Source organism: Psammomys obesus, unplaced genomic scaffold, assembly GCF_907164565.1.
Source record: "Psammomys obesus unplaced genomic scaffold, mPsaObe1.curated_primary_1811, whole genome shotgun sequence".
Lineage (NCBI taxonomy): Eukaryota > Metazoa > Chordata > Mammalia > Rodentia > Muridae > Psammomys > Psammomys obesus.
The window spans coordinates 25,748,009-25,769,821 of NW_026585504.1; the positions used below are offsets into that span (position 1 = coordinate 25,748,009).

Sequence of the window (21,813 nt, forward strand, 5' to 3'; positions counted from 1 at the left end):
TTCCTTCCTTCCTTCCTTCCTTCCTTCCTTCCTTCCTTCCTTCCTTCCTTCCTTCCCTTCTCTCTTCCTCCTCATTTTTCATTAGTTCTTTAACAATTTCATGCAATATATTTTTTGATTATTTTATTTTATTTTTCTTTATCAATTATACTTTTCTCACTTTGTATCCCCCCCCCCGTGGTTCCCTCCCTCCTCCAATCGCAATCCCTCCCTTCCTTTACCCTCTGCATGCATGCCCCTCCCCAAGTCCACTGACAGGGGAGGACTTCTCTTCCTTCCTTCTGATCCTAGTCAATTAGGTTTCATCAGGAGTGGCTGCCTTGTCCTCTTCTGTGGCCTGGTAAGGCTGCTTCCCCCTCAGGGGGAGGAAATTAAAGAGCAGGCCAATCAGTTCATGTCAGAGACAGTCCCTGTTCCTATCACAATGGAACCCACTTGGATACTGAACTGCCATGGGCTACAACTGTGCAGGGGTCTTAGGTTATCTGCATGCATAGTCCTTGGTTGGAATATCAGTCTCAGGAAAGACCCTTGTGCTCAGATTTTTTTGGTTCTGTTGCTCTCCTTATGGAGTTCCTGTCCTCTCCAGATCTTACTGTTTCCCACTTCTTTCCTAAGATTTCCTGCACTCTGCCCAAAGGTTGCCCATAAGTCTCAGTATCTACATTTGATAGTCTGCAGGGCAGAGCTTTTCAGAGGTCCTCTGTGTCAGGGTCCTGACTTGTTCCCTCTTTTCTCCTTCTTCTGATGTCCAGCCTCTTTGCCTTTCTGGGTAGGAATTGAGCATTTTAGCAATTAGTTTAGTTTAGGTGTACAGATTTTAGTAGGTTTATCCTATATTATATGTCTATATGAATGAGTATATAACGTGTGCATTCATGCAATATATTTTAATCGTATGCATCCCCCACAACTTTTCCCAGATACACACTACCATTTCCATTTACCAAACTTTGTTTTTATTTTTTTCCCCCTCAAGACTAAATTGTGCTGTCCAAGTAATTTTGGATGTGTAGCTTTCCACTAAGGGCTTGTAAGCTTAGCTCTCCATCTCCCAGTTGCCGGTAGCACTGTGAGTAGGAGTTAGATCATGTACCCAGCACCTCTCTCATGCTGGGATTTGGTCTGACACAGGCTTGCATAAGTCCTGTGCACAATGACTATGAGTTCATATGTGCAACTGCCTTGTTTTGTCTGGAAGACCGTTTCCTTGTAGTCATCTACTACCTTTGTCTCTTAGCTTTTTCTCACTCTTTTCTTCTACAATGATCCCCAAGCTTGGAAGCATGGACAAAAGGGAGGACAGTACGTAAGTTACATTTAAGCCTGAGAATTCTGCAGTGTTTGACTTTTTGTGCCTTGGTGAGTTGAAGGGTCTCTGTTAATCACTATCTGCTAAAGGTAGAAGCTTTTCTGATGAAGGCTGAGGGATGCATTGACAACAATAAGTCATTTAGAATTAGTTTAATATTGTGTTTATTTTGCAAAATAATACTTACAGGTTTTTTGCTTATGACCTATGACCTGTCTAGCCATAGATCCCTAGCCGACTAATACTGCTGGAAAAAGACTTACATACAATCAGAAAGTAATCGGTTACTCTCATGACATTTTTGTCACTATTGTACCAGTGGGCCTCTCTTGCCAGGTGAGTCATGACTGTAACGTGTAGTATCCAGCTAATCATTGTGTTTCTCCTCTAGTACTGTGTATATCACCTTTCAGCGCTGTGAAAGATGCTTAGTAGGTATTTTATTTTCAAGTTCAGAGCTGTCATTAGAGTAGCCTATAATGATTGAGAGTCTTCATTAGCCAATGACTGTAAAACAGGTCATTCATTTGGGTGACTGGGCTTTTGATTAGGTACTTCCTTATGTCTAGTAGGGGTTTTGTTATGCCTTTATAGTTCAATTTTAAGTGTGTGTATGTACAAAAGAAAGAATATGACAGCTTCTATAGTAGTGATTTTCATATGACTTTTTCAAATAGTCTTTAGTCAATTGATCACTTCCCAGATTCCCTCCTTTACCTGGACTTCCACTCACACCTCAATTTAATCCTTCCTGTTCCATTGTTCCTCTTTAACCCATTTCACCAGTGTGCTCTATATGCCTTCCTTTGACAGACCCTCCCCCCAAGACCCTTTACTAATTTCCTGTCCCCTGTTTGTATTCTCAATGAAATACAAGTATCTGAAGATTCAAAGATAACATCCACAAATCTGAATATAGATCTTACCATGTGAGCCAGCCATACCACTCATGGGCAATACCTAAATGACCCTATAACCTACTGTAGAGATACCTAGTCATCCATATTCATTGATACTCTATCCACAATAGCCAGATGGAAAAAGCATAATGTCTGTAAATTGGTAAATAGATAACGAAAATGTGGTAGATTTACACAATGGAATATTATTTAGCAGTTCAGGTAAGTAAATTATGAAATTTGCAGGTAAATGGATGAAGCTGTAGACAGTCATAAGTGAGATAAATCAGACTGTGAAAACAAATGAAAGGTTTTATTTTTAGTTTTGCTTCTGGGGGTATGGTGTAAGGTAATGTTTTAGTATGTAGTTTTGGTTGTCCTTGAACTATGTAGATGACGGTGGTTTCAAACTCACAGAGATCTATCTACCTCCGCCTCCCAAGAACTGGAATTAAAGTGTGTGCTATTACAGCCACCTTATTTTTGCTTTTTTGAATTAGAGACTTATAGCTCCTACTGAACCGGAATTTGTGATTTGCCTGCTTCAGTCTTCCAACTAGAGTTGTAGTTATGTACTACCAAACCAAGTAATGCAATTCTTTTTATATTTTCAGTATTCTCAGCAAGGCTGTTTGTAATGTAATATAGAGCTTAAATTAAAAGAAATGTATACACTTGACTAAGCCGGTTATAACTAGTTACCTGTTCTATTTGTATAAATCTAGATGCACAGCCTTCAGACTTTGAATAATTAATTTTATATGTTACATATCACTTCCTTAGTGGTAGAGAATGCCTATGCTTTACTAATATTTACTATTCTATGCACAATTTGAAAAAACTCACTATTCCAGTTAACTTTTTTCTTAGTTACTTTTTTATTGCTGAGATAAAACCTCATTATCAAAGCACAAGAAAAAAGTGTTTCATTTGGGTTTATAATTTCAGAGGATTAGAGTCCATGATGGCTAAGCAAAGGCATGGTTGTGGCAGCAAGGAAAAGCCATGAGCTTACACTTACCTAAAAATTTGAAGCACAGATAGTCACAGGAATAGCCCAAGTCTTTGAAAAACCTCAAAGCCCACCCCTATCAACACATTTCCACCACTAAGGTCACATACCTTAAGCCTTTCCAAATAGTTCCATCAAGTAAGGACCAAGTATTCAAAAATATGAGCCTATGGAGGCCATCCTCATTTTGACCCCTATAACACTGAAGGTTAGTAATATAGGTACTGTCTTATAAGCTATACAATAATGATCAATATAAGCCCAATCTCCCCACACTGCCAAAATGCCAGAATTTGATAATACCCTTTGCTTTACACTTCATGCAACCTAATAACTGGTCCCTCTTTTGCATAATAATATAATTCTGATATAAATTTATGGTTGGTTTAATTTTCACATCTATTTACATATTCTGTTAAAATAGGGAAAGATGTTCAATAGTCAGGAGACTAAAATTCAGCAACTATAATTTATAGGAACCTCTTTCATAGAGCTGTCACTGGAAAATGGTGTGGCTGAAACAAATTTTCTTCTGAAACACATCAAGATAATTTAATTTGTATTTTCAGAGGAATGAATTTGTCTTACTCCCACTGAACCTTAAAAATAAAGAAGTAAAATCCTAGTAGAACTCATATTGCCTATTTTAAATTTTAAGAAACTTTATTCAAGAGGTCAGAAGATCTGCATTTTTATTTTATTTGATCAAAGCCATTAAGTATTTGTGATAATCTCCTTACATATTTTGCAGTACCCAAACTTAGTTTTGAAGCTAATGAGAACCACCAACACAAGAAATTATTTGTATGCCTTTGTTTTCTTCTCTGAATGCATGGCTGTGGTACTACTAACCAGTAGTTTAGAACAGCATTGCCATGGAATCTAAAACTTCAGGAAAACATTATATCGCTTTTTGGAGTATCTGTCTTGTTAACAAATAATCACTTGATATTTTTGTTGAAAGAGAGAGAGAGACAGATTTAGTCAGTCTTAACTTATAGCTCAGCCTTCTCTGGGACTCACTCAATAGCTTATGGTCATCTTGAATGAATGACAGTCTTCTTTCCTGCCTCACATCCCCAACTGCTAGTGTTACAGACATGGGCCTCATGCCTGGTCAGAAATTAAATGTTCTTTATAGGAAAGTATGTAGACACAGAATAGAATAAAAATATGTATATTGGTTTTAAAGTCCAAATTCCATGAGCTCTAATTTTGAGCTTTTCAGTAATCTTTTCATTTGAAAGTTTGACTTTCATTATAAATTTTCCTTTCATATTTAAACATTTAAGGTCTAAATGTTTGTGTTATTTTTATTTTTATTTTTTTTACTTAGCTGCCATTTTAAAGGCTATAGCTGTTTGAGGGGAAATGTCCCCATAGGGTCATGTGTTCAACATGGTCCCCTCTTGATGGAGAGGTTATAGGAATCTTTTATATATTTTTTAAAATTTTTTATTAATTATACTTTATTTACTTTGTATCCCCCTGTAGCTCCCTCCCTCCTCTTCTCCCAATCCCTCCCTTCCTCCCCCTTTTCCACGCATGCCCCTCCCCAAGTCCACTGATAGGGAGAGTCTTCTTTTCCTTCTTTCTTATCCTATCTCATCAGGAGTCTCATCAGGAGTGGCTGATTGTCTTCCTCTATGGCCTGGTAAGGCTGCTCCCCCCTCAGGGGAAGGTGATCAAAGAGCAGACCAATCTGTTCATGTCAGAGACGGTCCCTGTCCCCATTACTATGGGACCCTCTTGGACATTGAACTGCCATGGGCTACATCTGTGGTGGGGTTCTAAGTTATCTCCATGCATGGTACTTGTTTGGAGTATCTGGAATCTTATGAAAGAATTGGGAAATAATAAGATCTGGAGAGGACAGGAGCTCCACGAGTAGATCAACAGAACCAAAATTCTGAGCACGGGGGTCTTTTCCTGAGTTATAGGAATCTTACTGGTCATGGATCCTGTATGGCAGGTTTGGGGAGTTTATGACTGGCCCACTTCCAATTCCTCTATCTGATTCTTATGTTCAGTTGAAATGTGATCTCTCAGCTTCCTGCTCATTTAGTGCTGCCTTTTTTTCCATTGTGAACATCTAGATGAGTGTAACTCTAATTTAAGTTGCTTGTAGTTGTGGTATTTTCTTACAGGAACAGTCAATACAGTGCTCAGATCAAAGTTCAATTTTAGAACTCATGTGCACATAAACTTGAACATGTATATGCATCTGTACACAAAACATCAGTGTACACATCTTACACATATAAAACATTTTTCACCACTCCTGGGTATATACCCAAAAGATGTTCAACCATACAACAAGGACATTTGCTCAACTATGTTCATAGCAGCTTTATGTTAATAGCCAGAATCTGGAAGCAACTTACATGTCCCTCAACCGAAGAATGGATACAGAAATTGTGGTACATTTATACAGTGAAATGCTACTCCGCTATTAAAAACAAGGAAATCATGAAATTTGCAGGCATATAAATGGAACTAGAAAAGATCATCTTGAGTGAGGTTACCCTGAAGCAGAAAGACACACATGGTATATACTCACTTATAAGTAGATATTAGCCATATAATATAGAATGAACATACTAAAATCTACTACCTAAAGAAGCTAAACAACAAGGAGGACCCCAAGGAATATGTTTCATTCTCATTCAGAAGGAAAAACAGGATAGACGCTAGAAGTGGTAGACGAGAGGGAACACGACAGGAGCCTACCACATAGGCCTTCTGAAAGACTCTACACAGCAGGGAATCGAAGCAGATATAGAGATCCATAGCAAACTTTGGACTGAGCACAGGGAGTCTTATGGAAGAAGGGGGCTTTAGAAAGATCTAGTGGGAACAGGCACCCCACAAGAAGACCAACCAAAGTAGGGGGGAAGCAGAGGGATTGCAAAGATTGATGCATCAACCAAAGCCCGGAAATAGAGAGGACCTAGACTGCCTGGTCAAATGTAGCCTATAGAAAGCTCAGTCTCCATATGGGTTCCCTAGTAAGGGAGAAGAGACAGTCTCTGACATGAAGTTGGTTGCCTGCTCCTTGATCACTTCTCCTTGGTGGGGCAGACTAGCCAGGCCACAGAGAAAGAGGATCCAGGCAGTCCTGATAGTACCTGTTAGGCTAGGTAGGGTGAAACAGTAGGGGAGGAGGACTTCACTTATCTGTGGATAGGGGAGGAAGAAGGAGAGAAGGTGAGAATGAGAGGAGATGAGGGTGGAGTCTACAACTGGGATACAAAATGAATAAATTGTAAATAATAATAATAACAAAGAAAAAGCATTTTTCATTTAACAATCAATATGCTTCAAGTGATATTGTATGTGTGTGCATAAATAAATAAATATATCTGTGGTTTATGAGATGGTCAATAGGACCTTAAAGGATTTATGATTTATGTAGGAGTAGCAGAAGCACTTAGATACATATGGAATCTTAAGCAGTTTCTTGGAATATTGTGTACCAAGTGCAGAATGAGCCCCTGTAAGCTCAAGAGTTGCTAAAATAAGAAATTATAACCAACCATTGGAGTGGGGCAGCCCTTTGCTAGTTAATCTTCAGTGTCAACCTGACTAGAATGAAAGTCACCGAGGAGACACACCATTAGGTGTATCTTTGAGGAATTTTCTATAGATAGTAAACTAAGGAGGGAAGACCCACCCTGAGCGTGTAGGACATCATCTTGTGGCCTGAATAAAAATGGAGAGAGGGTTCAGAGGAGACGGAACAGCACTAACACACGTGTCTCTCTGCTTCTGCTTCCTGACGATGCATAGAATGTGACCAGCTGCTTTTGCTCTGGCCCCCACACCTAGAATTCATTGTGTTGTCATGCCTTCCCCAAAATTATAGACTATATTCAGAAACTGTCCACAAAATAAATCCTGTGTTAGTTGCTTTTGTTACGGTATCATGTTACAGCTGTGAGAAAACTAAAGTAAGAAAACAGACAAACAAACAAAGAAAAAACCACACAGAAGACAAAGCCATTACTGAGATAAAAGTGACCAATCATCTGTTGGCCTTTATTAAGCTTTATGGGTGAAATATGGGAAAAGTTTGGGATTTCCGTTGGAATATCCCTCCAACTCTTATAAGCAGGTTTTAATGAGGTACTCTAGTGGGAGTGTCAAAAACCAAGTAGCCAGCAGGGATGACGGTGTTCTTAAGTATTCAGGGAATAAGATCAGTGTCAGGAATTAGATTAGAGGCAGTTTTGTGTCACATGAAGACAGCACTCCTGGATGTCTTCTCCCACATGCAAAATGTTAAATGGAGCTGAATTCAAAACTAACGGACTCAGGTAATTGCTGTAGGAAATTTCAAGACTGTAAGACATCCAGTCTGAGATGTGGTTGTTATTTGATGAAATTAGTCCACTCTACTATTTAAAAAATGATTTAAAAAAACATGTGAAAAGTATGCAGTGTAAGGAATGAACTGTGAGTGGACTTAAATTTGCAGATTCAATGGGTACACACAAAGCAGCTGTAATAGTAAAGGTTTTAGCATCATAAAAAAGAAATCTCAGGCTCTTCACTGAGAGAACATATTGTAAAAGTACTTAAGGACAAGACTTATTGAAGGCTCCAACTTTTATAAATGCAAATGGATTTGAAAAGAAAGCCTGATTGAAAATATTGCTGAACAGGTTCCCTCCTCTAAAACCCAGGTTCATCAAGCAAAGTGTACAAAAATTATGTCAGCTGTGACACAAAAGAGACAGACTACATGTTGAATGGGTGTCAGAACTTGTCAGTATCTCCATGGTGTGTGTTTGTTTTCCAGGCACGCAAAATGCAAGAATTATGTGTGGTCATGAAAGCTTGTTCCGAAGAGTCTAGAAATGTGCTTAGGCTTGTTGATGTATGACTGAGTCGGATTCTCTTGAGAGAGGCACCAGGAAGCCATTGCATGATGCCATATAAGTTGTAATATAGACATCAGGATGTTGAAGGTGCCAGAATCATGGAAAGTTGTCTACGGAAGTAGTAAGCACAGCAAGGAACTGGCTCAAGAGAGACTCTTTGTAATGTACGTGTCAGAACTAGAGAGGTAGTGATTTCACATACCCCAGATGCTGCTACCACAGGCCCCAGGTACTAGACATGGCCTAACTGTTAGTGTTTGCCTGTCAGAGTCTGAGTCTGCTCTTCCCTTACTGCCCTCCCATCCCTTCATTTGTGAATAGGAATGTTACTGTGTACTATTGTATATTGCAAGTATGTACTGTTGGCTTTTCTTTTTTTCTTTTTAACTCATACAGACTCTCAGTTAAGAGATTGCAATGAGTTTCAGAAGAGACCTTTGACTTTAGGCTTTTGAAAACTGTTAAAACCGTGGACTGTAGGGACTTTCCAAATTGGACTGAGTATGCTGTGCATTAAAAGAGGAACATCTGCCTTTGAGGACCAGACATGGAATGTGATGGTTTTAAAGAGATGTGTTTAGTTATTAGGTTGACAACTATGGACTTGAATTGATTTATCTTCATTGTCAAGATGACTGAGTTTGGTATCATCTAGGGATGTACCTCTCCACTTTTCAGTTAGGGCATTTCCAGAGGAGTTTAATTGAGGAAAACTCACTTTGAATGTCAGTAATGCTGCCGAATACAGTGGGGTCCTGAGCTACACAAAAAGGCAAAAAAGAAGCAGGAGAGCCCAAAGAGCTCAGCATCAATCTGACTTTGCAGACTGAACTAACTGGGACTTGTGCCTTGTGATTACGGCCTCCACTGTTCCAGCCAGTCTGACAGCCTCTCCTGCCCTACGGTGATACACTGTACTCTCACACTGTTGGCCAGATAAACCCTTATGTTGCTTTAGCCCACTAGCAGGAAGGCATCAATCCAAGGCATTAAATGTGATATCAACACAGAGGAAATGAGCACTTTTATGTCAAAATTATGAGTTCAGGGTCTAAATGTCTTATTAAGAGTCAAGTAAGATACCAAAGAAACCAAGGGAGAATGCAGTTATATCAAAGAAAATGTCTTTTATTTCTTGCTGACTTTCTAATTTATTCCCTAGTAATTGGTACTGAAGAATTTAAAGGAAAGGAAAATGACACAGTGTTGGGTTGGCAGGGAGAACAGAGGAAATCAGAAAATGGTTGGGGGTGACTATAAGCAAAGTTCATTGTAGGAAACTCTATAGAACTAATGCTTTTTAAGTAAATAAACTTTCATTTGTGAGGTCATGTTAAAGAGACCTCTGGGCTACATATTATAGAAGATTATATTTTTATTTAGTATTTCTTTTGGAATCAGATATCTAAGGGCTAGAGAGATGACTCATCAGTTAACAAAACTGACAGTTCTTCCAGAGGACTGAGGTTAACACCACGTAAAGTTTTATAGTTATATGACACTTCAATTTCAAGGTGTCTAATCCCCCTCTACTGGCCTCCATGACTACCAGGCACAGTGTATACAAAGCTACATACAGACATGACACCCGTACACATAACAATAAAGAAAGAGATATCTATCTCCTAAAAATGTTATGCAAAATGAACCCCAGAGCAGTCACATATAAAAATTAAATACAGTTCTCTATAAAAATTTCTATGTGTATATGTATTGTTTGTATACATGCACAGCTTTAGTAACCTTCACTAAGACCCTCCTATCTTAAGGCAACTGAAAAGGCCTTCTCCAGCTATACTCAGCATAGAAAGATCATTGTTTGTATATATTTATCTTAATTTGATCTGCTTGGATTCTTGTTATTTTGTCCATTGGATAAACTGGCCTTTGTAACATTGCCGTTTTTAAGTTTTTGTTTTGTTTTGTTTTGCTTTTAAGATAGTTAATTTTTTTCTTTTGTTGACAATAGATTTTTTTTTCTCACATAATATATCTTGATGTGGTTTCCCTTTCATCTGTTTCTTCCAGTTCCTCATCACCTCCCTTTTTATCAGGACCCATTCCCTTTCTCTTATTAGAAAAGAACAGGGAAGACAAAGCAGCCAGTCCTGATGAGACCTGATAGGCTAGTGTCAGAGGGAAGGGGAGGAGGACCAACCCTATCAGTAGACTTGGGGTGGGGAATGGGAGGAGAAGAGGGAGGGAGGATAGGATTGGGAGGGGATGAGGAAGGGGGCTGCAGCTGGGATACAAAGTGAATAAACATTTATAAAAAAAATAATTAATTTTAAAAAAGAAAATAACAGGTTTCTAAGGGACAATAATAAAATAAAATAAAAACTAACACATCAGACTTGTACAAAACAAATAAACAGAAAAAGCCCTAGAGAAGGCAAAATAAACAGAATACCACAGGTTCTCATAAGCTGAAATACCATAAAAAACACTGAACTCGAAGCCATCATAAATGAACAAAAGACCTGGTGTGAACCTGTACAGGACCTATGCATGCTGCCTCAGTGTCTGTGTGTTCATATATGTGTTGAGCATGTTGATTTAGAAAGCTTTGTCTTCTCGGTATCCTCCATCTCCTCTGGCTCTCACACTCTTTCTGCCTCCTCTTCTGCAGAGTTCTCTGAGCCTTGATCGGAAAGATTTGGTGGAGACATCCCATATAAGCCTGAGTGTTCCAAGGTTTTTCACACTCTGCATAATGTCAGGCTTTGGTTTTTTGCATTTGTTCCCCTCTGCTGCAGGAGGAGGCTTCTCTGAGGAAGAAGGCACTGATCTTTATGTATAGCAGAATGTCATTAGGAGTCATTTATTGCTGCATTATTTTAGGAAAACAGTAATACCTGTGTTTATCCTATGTCCCGGGTATAGTCTCTGGTTATTTGTCACCCAAGCAGTGTTGGGTACAGTCTCACTCACCAAGTTGGACTTCATTTGGATCAGATTTTGCTTGGTTATTCCCCCGAGCTTTGCACCATTGCCCAAGCATATCTTGCAGATAGAAGAGCATTATAGACCAAAGCTTTTGTGGCTGAGTTGTTTTTTTTCTAGAGTACAGAGTACCGTCTTATAACAAAGATGCTAGCATGGTAGTTTGAAGGCCGTATGTGGCACCAGCTTGACTTCTCCATGCTCACTGAGTTGTGCAGATGGTGTCTTCAGCAGTGAGTCCTTGACATCAGCGTATAGAGAGCAATTACAGTCTTGACAACAGTCAGAATTGTTTTAGGATTCCTATGGAATCTCTCCAGCCAACAACTCAATTAGATGTAACCGCATATCAGTACTGGAAGCTGCATTTTATGACAAGAAATTGAAAGTAGGGACTTGGTTCCCACAAGTTATTTGGCAATTTCATTTAGGTTGTCTTCATACATGCATATATTTCAGGGAGCTTCTGTGTATTAGGTCTCCATAGTACTCCTCAAATGGCTCTTCATTTAGCTGTCTTTCCCATAGTCCCTCACTCATCCCCCTCTTTCCTTCCCATCCCCACTTGATCCTTCTGTTTCACCGCCCCCTTCTCTTTCAAACTATCTACTTATTTTCCCCAGTCCTTAACTCTTGATCCTCGCAATCCACATTCCCCCACCTCATCCAGTATGCTTGTTTTGTGGACTGAGTCGGAAGTGCTGTCTCTTTTCATTTTTTGAAGATTATATTATAATATCAGTATTATTTTGCTTACATAATATTGGCATTACTTAAATATTCAAATATTTAAGTATTTGTCAGACTACATGGTGGAGCCACCTGTGCGTGTCTTTTTCTCTGTGGGAGACTTTATAATTACAGATTAAATTTTGAGTGATTTTTAAGACTATATAATACATTTCTTATGTCAGATTTAATGTTATCATTTCTTGAGAAAATTTTTATTTTATCTATGTGAGTCTCTAATTTACTAGCATAAAACATTGTTAAATGTTTCCTTTTGTGATATAGTTGATGTCTTTTAGGGTCTGAAGTGATATTTCTCTCTTTGTTCCTCTATTGGTAATAGCAATACTAAGAGTAACACTCAAATATGAATTAGATAACGAATGCTTACTGTAGATTGCATTTCAATATACTTTCCCTGACAGCTGGTGTAAATAACATATAAAACAATATTTTGCTCACATGACACTCAGTAGATAATAGGCATAATTTTATTCTACAATTATGTTAAGCATTGAATGGTAGTTGAGATATGATAGCATCGGGATTCCCCTGAGAAACAAAGTATTTAGGATTTGAATTAATCATATTGATGTCTGTATGTATACATATACATGTATATTGTTTCTTACGTAAAGATCCATAATGGATATTTTACTGTATATAAAACAATTGTTTCCTTAAATGTCCCAGCCACAAATTTCCCTCTCTACTGCGTTCTTGCAAGTAAGAATCCCTAGTTGAATATCTCTTCTTTGCAAAGGGATCTCTCAGGCTCTATTTCTGCTTCTACTTGAGCAGTAGGTTCAGCTCCCCTGTGGTTTTGTGCAGTTGTTCATACAAGCCAATCTCATCCTGCTGGAGCAAGGAGGAGGCACCTTTTGACAACCTACGGTCTTCTTCCCACATCCTTGTTCATTTCGCTCCTGAGTGAACTCCCATGTGTTCTTGGATTTTGTTTCCTTATCCACAAAGTTGTGAATTGATGTAATTAATTGAGTCTTTTCAGTCTCCTCCATAGCCAGTGATAATAATTGGATGTTTGACTATCTCTATAGCCTGATACTGCGATCAAAAGGTGTTTAAAACAGAACTCTTCCCCTTTTCAGTTCCCTTTCACGATGTTAGCTTAGGAAAAATTCAAATATGAGTTATTGCCATAAATAATTAGTGAAATGTCTTCCAATCCTAAAATTGTATTGTTTTGGTTTTCCAATATTATTTTATTAGCATTTGTACTTTCTAAAAAACCAGGAGGGCTTTTATTTATCTCTCTGTCATCATTTCCTGCCAGATTGCTCTGTAAATTATATCTTTTCCTCTCAGCTGTTAACTTAAGCAACATAGCTTACTAGTCTTTCTTTCCCCTTTCTATATTCTACAAATAGCATAATAGCAACAACAAAATATAATAGCAACAAAAAATTCAGTAAATATTTGGCATGTAATTGAAAAATTACTTTTTCAGATTTGAGGAAAAACTACCAATGATCTGCGAGTTTCCCCTTAAATGACATAAGACATAAATAAGTGCCCTAAATGCCTCATCTTCTCCCATACCCCTCCCCCAGTCCACTCTTAGGCTAGGTCCTCCTCCCCTTCCATCTGACCCTAGCCTTTCAGGTCTCATCAGGACTGTCTGCATTATCTTCCTCTGTGGCCTGCTAAGGCTGGGCCCCTTCAGGTGGAGGTGATCAAAGAGCTAGCTACTAAGTTCATATAAGAGATGGTCCCTGTTCCCCTTACTAGGGAACACACTTGGACACTGAACTGACTACTGTTGTTGCTAAAACACAAGCTCATTCACATTCAGAAGAGAGAAGGAATGCTTTAGAGTGATGCCCAATTTCTCTTTATTCATTCCCCTTCCAAAATGAATTTTAGTTGCCTTATAGCCTCTGAAGAAACCTAAGGGGAGCAGTTCACTTTGTATAGGAAGGAAAATTGGAATAGCAACGTGGTGATCCACACGTCTTACTGCCTGTTGATTCTGAGTGCTTCATACACAGTTTGAAATTCTTGCTGGAGCTGAAATAGTGCTTCTTCAGGAGTCATTTAGTCTTGTCCTTATTTTCATCCTCAAGTATGTAGCTGTGAAACACCCTTAACCTAACTACAGGATCAACATGCATAGCAACGAAACAAATGTAGTGAATATATTGAGCTTGTCTTTTTATCTTAATTCTTTTCTTTTAATTACATTTATTTTAACAGGTACATAAAATCTGTACATGTAAATGGGGAAGTATGGAATACATGTTTACATTATGCAATGTTCAAATTGGGGTACAGTAGCACATTGAAAATTATCTTCTCTTAAACTATACTTTACTGTCCATTGATTAACCTTTTCATTTTCTTCTTTCCTCGACTTTTTTCATCTCTGAAAATGTCATCCCACACTCAACTTTTTTGAGATGAATATTAATATATTTTGCTTATAAGTGGATTTTTATTTTTATTTTTATTTTGCATATATTTTGCTTATGAGTGGATTATGTAGTATTTGTCTTTTTGGGCATTCTTAATTCATTTTGCATAATGATCTCCAGTTCCATCTTCATTGTTGCACATATAACTGGATTTTGTTCCTTTTTATGACTAAGTAGCATTCGTGATATATATGCACATTTTATTTATGTTATTTTTGTTTTTATGCCTATTGCATTGGAATTGCCTTTGATGTTAAATAATTCTTTTTTAATTTATTTTTATTCATCACAATTTATTCACTTTGTGTGCCAGCTGTAGCCCCTTCCTCATGCCCTCCCAATACCACCCTCTCTCGCTCATCTCCTTCCATGACTCTCCTCCAGTCCACTAATAGATTAGGTCCTCCTTCTCTTCTATCTGACCCTAGCCTATCAGGTCTCATTAGGACTGGCTGCATTGTCTTCCTCTGTGGCCTGATAAGGCTGGACCCCTTGGTGGGGTGGGGGGTGATCAAAGAGCCAGCCACTGAGTCCATGTCAGATACAGCCCCTGTTCACCTGACTAGGGAACACACTTGGACACTGAGCTGCCATGGGCTACATCTGAGCAGGGGTTCTAGATTATATCCATGAATGGTCTTTGGTTGGAGTATCAGTCTCAGAAAAGACCCCTGTGCCCAGATATTTTGGTTCTGTTGCTCTCCTTGTGGAGCTCATGTCCCCTACAGGTCTTTCTGTCTCCCCCTTCCTTCATAAGAGTTCCTGCACTCTGCCCAAAGTTTGGCTATGAGTCTCAGCATCTGCTTCGATACTCTGCAGGGTAGAGTCTTTCAGAAGCCCTCTGTGGTAGGCTCCTGTCCTGTTCCTTGGTTTCCCACTCTTCTGATGTCCATCCCCTTTGCCTTTCTGAATCAGGATTGATCATCTTACCCAGGGTCCTCCTTCTTGCTTAGCTTCTTTGGGTATACAGTTTTTTATGTTTATCCTAGTAAAAGAATATCATATACTACTTTTTCTTACTCATAAATTAAGGAAGTTTTAGAAAAATGAATGAAAAGCCTTGTCTGATAAAGGAATATTTCTGGTTGGTAGATATATACATTCTTATACATATAATGCTAAGCAAGTACTTTACACTTAGTATATTTAATTTTGGTAAAACAATGATAAAATGTGCCCACACTTCCATTGGTCAGAGACTTGAAGAAAGACGAGTATAACCTACTATCTCTATCTCTTCGATTTACTCACAGGAAACAGATCCAGGCTATGTTGGGCCAATTCAGCCAGGCAGAGGCTTTGCTAATGAAAGCTGGAGTGCAGCCAGGGACTATTGATGGAGTTCTTTTGGACCTGGGGTGTTCCTCCATGCAACTTGATGCTCCTGAGCGAGGTTTCTCCCTTCGGAAGGATGGCCCCTTGGACATGAGGATGGATGGAGACAGGTGAGTACTGAAAAAGTTGATTTTCTTCTTACCACAAGAAAATCAATTTCTTAATAACATTCTGAATTTAATTTCCTTGAAGACTGGAAAGTTCCTAATATACTCCCACATCCAGCACTGCCCATACATAGCAAATCAGCTCTGTTTGGTACTCATTATAGACTTCAGCATTCCTTTAGCTTTAGAATGCTAAAAGGGAAATCTTTTACAGAAAATAGGGAGGAAGTATTCAGAATGGGTGATTTTTTTCTTTTTTTTTTTTTTTTTTACTGATAACACGTGGCTTTTCAGTAGTAACGTGAAAAAGTAGATACAGATGCTGGTACAAGAGCTTCATTTTTGTGCATGCACAGCCATGTCTGTATGAGAACAGAAGCTGTATTTAACTGATACTATTTCATAATGCTGCAGAAAACTCTGGTAGGCTCTCAGTGATGGACAATTATACTTCTATCCCACCTCTTCAGTAGTCATCCTAGTTGAACCTTCTTCAGAAGCTCTGCAATGTATGGCACCACATCATTACATATTCATACCCCTGTATACAGAAATTTCCCCTATGACACCGCTTCAGTCTTCAGTACCATAGAAATATTAATATGTATTTGCCATTCAATTCAAATAGACACACAATCCATTTAATGGCACTGTGTTGCGCTGTAGGAGAAAATAGGAAAATTTCTGTTTTATGCATTAATTCAAAAAGCTTAACTTGATTCTTACACCTTAGCCTACCAGTGATACCAAGCTAGAAGCTTCACTTGCTTTTATTGTGTACATTGTATCAAGCTACAATTTTTCCTGAGGTAAATACAAGTCATATATACTCTCTTCCCTTGTTAGATGATTTGACTGGTTATCTTACATTGTGATATTTACTAGAATCCTATCATTTCGGAATCCTATGCCTTCTTATTTTTGCATCCTTGGCATTTATAGAACAAAGAATATCATCATAAAATAAAATAATAAAAATTTTAACAACCAGTGACTAATAGTAAAGGTCAGATATTCTCAACTTTAGAGATTTAAGGTGGTTTTATAGAAATAAAATATTAAATATATTTATACTCTTTCTGTGTTTTGCTATGGAAGAAGTTTTCTATCATACAGTGAACAAAGCTTCTAATTCATATTAGTGAATTGCCATGTTCTTAATGTAAAAGCTTCTTGGGCAAATTTTAATTTGTAAATCTCCATCCATCGTGTCTCTTCAAGAACTTCAAAATAAGATTGTTCCTGAGAATTAAGCCCTTAAATCAATAAATTATTTCAAAATTATATTTATGTTGAAGATTTTCCAGGTAGATGATATGGACTATCATCTATATGAAGTATTCAGAATTGAGAAATAAATTCACTTGAATATATAGGGAAATAAAACTCAGACATGCAAAGATATACAATGCAGAAACAAATAGAAAGTAGGCCAAGGCAAAAAAAAATGCATATCTATATGTACACCACACAAAGACACATGTGGTCTTTCAGACCCCAGAGAGTGATGTATCTCTGTGATAAAGATACATACAAGAGTCATTTGGCACTGGAATCTTAATTCTATGCTAACTCCAGTTTCAGAGACCACTGCTTTTAGATTATAGTTTGTTCTCATGTAGTAGTGAGGCATTCCAAGCCTCAAGAACTTGAAAGGCTAATTCTGTTTCTGTTAACAGTCTTTGTTGGGAGATAATAAATTGGCACTCAAGTTAAAACTTTAGCATGTGAGTTTAGTCAAGTAAGTCAGTGAAATCTTTGGACTGACAAGGGGAAACATTGTCTTTTATTAGAGAAGTTTATATTAATATCTGTCTAAATCAGATTTCTGGTCTGCTAAACCCCCCCCCCCCAGAATAATGTTTCTTTTGTCCTCTAGCCTTGTGGAAACATCTACACAACTATTTTGTATTAATGTAAAAGTAAAATAAAATTATACCTGGTGTCCATTGAATACCATTTGATCAAAATGCTATTTTAATTTTATTATTTAAAAATAGAAAGTTATCATGAAAAATCCATTCGTACTGTCTTTTAATTGTCTTAATAGTGCTAAGGGTCTAAATTTGCCATCATTAACCAGTGTTATCCCCATGGTGACTGGCTTGAGTAACTGAATTCAAAGGTAGGTAAGCTCTGTCAGGGATTTTTGTCTTTTCTGATCAAAATTCTGACTGGCAGCTATATGAATGGGAAGGGTCTGAAGGACAAGAACGTTTATTTTCCAGTCATTATATCATCTGTATTTACTGTTTCATGTAGGCCTTCTCTACCAAGAATTCTGATAGAGGTAAGCATTATTATTTTCATTTCCCAGATTAAAATCGAGAGTCTAATGCATTTAAACTTTCTCCAATGTAACAAGGCTGTAATTCTTATATAAATCAATGCAATCTTTTAAAAAGGGACTTTATTTTGTAAGCACTAAAAGCAACCCACTGAGAGGAAAGTTAGGGCTACCATCTAAGACATTCATTGGTGCAGGAATAACAATAATGAAAACAAAAAGAGGATGTCTCTTTAAAGGGAGGGGAGAGAATGGAGGGAGAAAACGTGGGATGGTGTAATTATAGTCTGTTTTAATTCAACATATACATGAATAAAATAAGTTAAAACAAAAAGAAACACATCATATGTAGAATAGGATTTTTTCCTACTCTCTAAAACAGAGATGGGGGTGGGAGGAGGAGACAGAAAGAGGGAGAGAGAGAATTTCAGAGACAGACTTGAAAGGCAAACAGACAAGCAAAATGGGAGTACATACCAAGGACGAAAAAAATTTCTGCTAAATGCACAAGCATGTTAACATGGTAATAATTTTCAAAGAGCGTTTTTGCAGCCTCACTCTGGCTTAAACGTCAGGTCTTACTGCTCCTGTATCTTTGGAATTCATAGCTATTCACAGTATGAAACTAATAACCCAACATATTTATGTGGGTGTAGTAAGTGTACTACTGGCAGATGTTCCTAATAAACCGAGTCATGGCTAGCTCATCAGTTAGAATGCTTTGACCCACTTCTCTAAATGGAAATAAACTAGAGTGATCTGACAGTAAGTGCTATTTTCTACTAGTACAACTTAGTCTATGTGGTCAGAACTTGGACTTTCTTTTTGCCCCTCACTTGACTTGTTCAATCAATACAGTTTATTTTGAGGATTTAATCCATCATTGCCTTTACCACTATTGACTGCACTAATGTCAAATACCAAAGAATGCACGGTTAACATTAGGTCTTTTTAGCTAGTGTGTGCGGAAAATGCCTAGGATCTTCCTATGTAGATTTTCTTTGTTGGATGTTTTTAGTTCCACTTGTAGGTTCTTTGGAGGCACAGATTAATTTTCTCCACAGCAGTTAGGCTTGGTCAGCTATCATCTGTCAACACTGCATCATCACCCATTCTAAAGAAAAGAATAGGAGTAATATAATCAGTTACTTGAATTTTAAGCATGTTAAATCTGTTAAACTTTCTTCTATTGTTTTATTTTCAGAGAACCTACAGGATCAATATTAACTTCCATGGATGAAAGTTAAAGGTTAACAAAATAACTTTAACTTGCCATTACCTTGATTTCAGGGAATGTTCCAGGTTCATCTTGCCATAATGATTACAGTGTAAAACAGAAACTCCCTTTTGTGTGTGATATTTCAGTCAGTTTTAGAATTTCATCTAGGCAGTGTGTTGTGAATGCCAGAAATCTCTCAATGAAAATGGTGTCCATAAATTGATTGGCTCTTTTTGCGTGCAGGTACCCTGACATGCCCACTGCTGCTGATGTTGTGAATGCTTTAGATCAACAAGCACTTGCATCCATCCTAAGAGCATATGGAGAGGAGAAGCACGCCAAGAAAATTGCTTCTGCAATCATTCAAGCACGCAGCATATACCCTATCTCTAGAACCCAGCAGCTTGCCAGCATTGTTGCAGGTACCCTCGTTAATTCTCGTGAATATCTAAGAGTAAAAAAATTAAACTAGTATGTGTTCCATATAGATTGGGGTGTGTGTGTGTGTGTGTGTGTGTGTGTGTGTGTGTATCCCTTCATGCCTGGCTCCCAGAGGGATTCATTTGTATGTGAAATCATTCAGAACAAAGTCGTTCATATCCTTCTCAAATGTCAGGGTTTGGAGTTTGTTTTTTTTTTTTTCAAGCTTTCTTACAACAACAAGTCTAACAACACACACATTTTAAAAATTTATTTGCCGTAAGTGGTTGATTAATAGAATAGAAATTTCATACATGGTAATTTATCATTTGTGCCGACCAAGGTGAAACATGGAGTGGCGATTTAATGATATCTTGGTCTGACACAAGTGGTTAATAAGCATCCTGTGTGAAGTTTGACATTACCTCTGATAGGTTAATATTTCTACATTTTCATATTTCAAGAAAAAGGTGAGTTGCATTGCCCGACTGTTAAAATAAAACTCAGTGAGTCATACATTTATTCTAAATAATCATCTAACAAAGGGTATGTGATGTATAGGTTATTCTGCTTTGTGGATTCTAACTAAATCAGCCTAAGGGACTTATTGAAACATTTCATCTTTTCTGCTGTTTACCACCATAAACCTCTTGAACCAAGATCTAGCTAGGAGGCGCTTTATTATGCTCTTTCCATTTCGAGCCAAAGCTGTTTTACAGCTATGTTTTGATGAAAGTTTCTCAAAGTAAAAATGCAACTCCTGCAGTTATTTAACAGAATTACAGTGGTAAATTATTCATCTTGTTGGACCAACAGAAACACTGAATCATTTTTATATACCAAAAATATATTAAGATCGTTTTCATTGTTTTTATTAAATTGCATAAGCAATAAATAAGAGCGATATTTGTGAAGTATTTTGAAAGCATCCAATACTTGCTAAGGCTATCATAATACTAGAGAGAGTTTGAGAAATAAAACTTAATTATGAATTCACTCAAATCATTAAGCTTTCTTGTAACAATGTTTTATGGCATAATTAAATAATATATTTAACATAACAAAATATAACAAATTGACTAAGTCTTTAATTATTTAAGCTTCATTTGTCAGGTCCTATTCAATGTAATATCTTTTAGTTTAGTTGGAGCAGAATTCCTGTCGGTTTTCTAAACATACAGTATTTTATAATTTCCTCCACACCGAAAGTGTTTATGCTAACATGTTTGCAGGTGGTAGATTCACCTTCTTCATACATACTCTGTCCTTCTCATTCTTTACTCACCAGGCAACGCTACTTGTCCTTGCTGTCTTTAAGTAGCACTGCATGCCGTTTTCTGTGAGAAATCATATTATTGATTCATAAGAAAACACATTTTGTCTCATACTGATATGAGGGCTTGCACCTAACGAGCACTCTAGGGATTTTTCTGTTAAAAGCCTTTATCCAGTAACTTGTGAAAACAGTTTTAAAGAGGACCAGTGGTTTGCTCAAGGCGGCAGTCTAATTAAGGACAGTTAGTATCAATTAAAATTTAGGAGACCATGAATTTGAAACATAACTGGGACTATACCTTTAAAAAATTAAGTTGGCTGTTCTGTTTCTGGATCTTAATCTATGAACTTGGGGAAATACCAGTCTTGTATTAGATAGAATTGTTGTGAACATATACCACAGAAACAATGTAAGTATTTCTCAGAGTGTTATGATGTTATGATGTTAAGAATGTATTAGCGCTATATCAACAATGAAGGAAAAGTGAGAATATTGACATATGGGCGAGGAAGAAAATTGTGAATGGCACTAAAACATTGAGTTCTCAGAGTCTGCTTTTATGCCTTCAATATCAGTCAATAGAAATACAACTTTATCGATGACAATAGGATATTTTGAAATAGGGGAAGACATGGTATTTCAGAAAATTTCAGAAAACTATGACCTACTAGAATTGAACTGAAAAAATAGAAAGCTTCGTATATCTATAGCAAGCAATGGGGTGGGAGATTTCCAACTAAAACAGCTATGTATTTAGTATATGTATTCTTTGCTAAATTTTATAAAACCTTTGAAAAATTAACTAACTCTCCACCAAGCTCATTTTATGAAACCATTATTACCCAGACACCAAAGCTGGAGGACTTAGCCAAAAAAAAAAAAGAAGAAGAAAAAGGAAAACGAAAAATAAGAAAAGAAAGAAAGAAAGAAAGAAAGAAAGAAAGAAAGAAAGAAAGAAA

The 21,813-nt window shown here is 37.4% G+C and overlaps 1 protein-coding gene across 1 annotated transcript in view; it reads left to right on the forward strand.

Annotated features, from left to right (window-relative positions):
- Nucleotides 1-21,813, forward strand: part of Mettl15 (methyltransferase 15, mitochondrial 12S rRNA N4-cytidine) — a 187,268-nt gene that overhangs the window by 131,936 nt on the left and 33,519 nt on the right. Inside the window, exons 5-6 of the mRNA XM_055599252.1 lie at nt 15,464-15,655; nt 19,402-19,580. Of these exons, the coding sequence (XP_055455227.1) occupies nt 15,464-15,655; nt 19,402-19,580 (371 nt within the window). The remainder of the gene's footprint in view (nt 1-15,463; nt 15,656-19,401; nt 19,581-21,813) is intronic.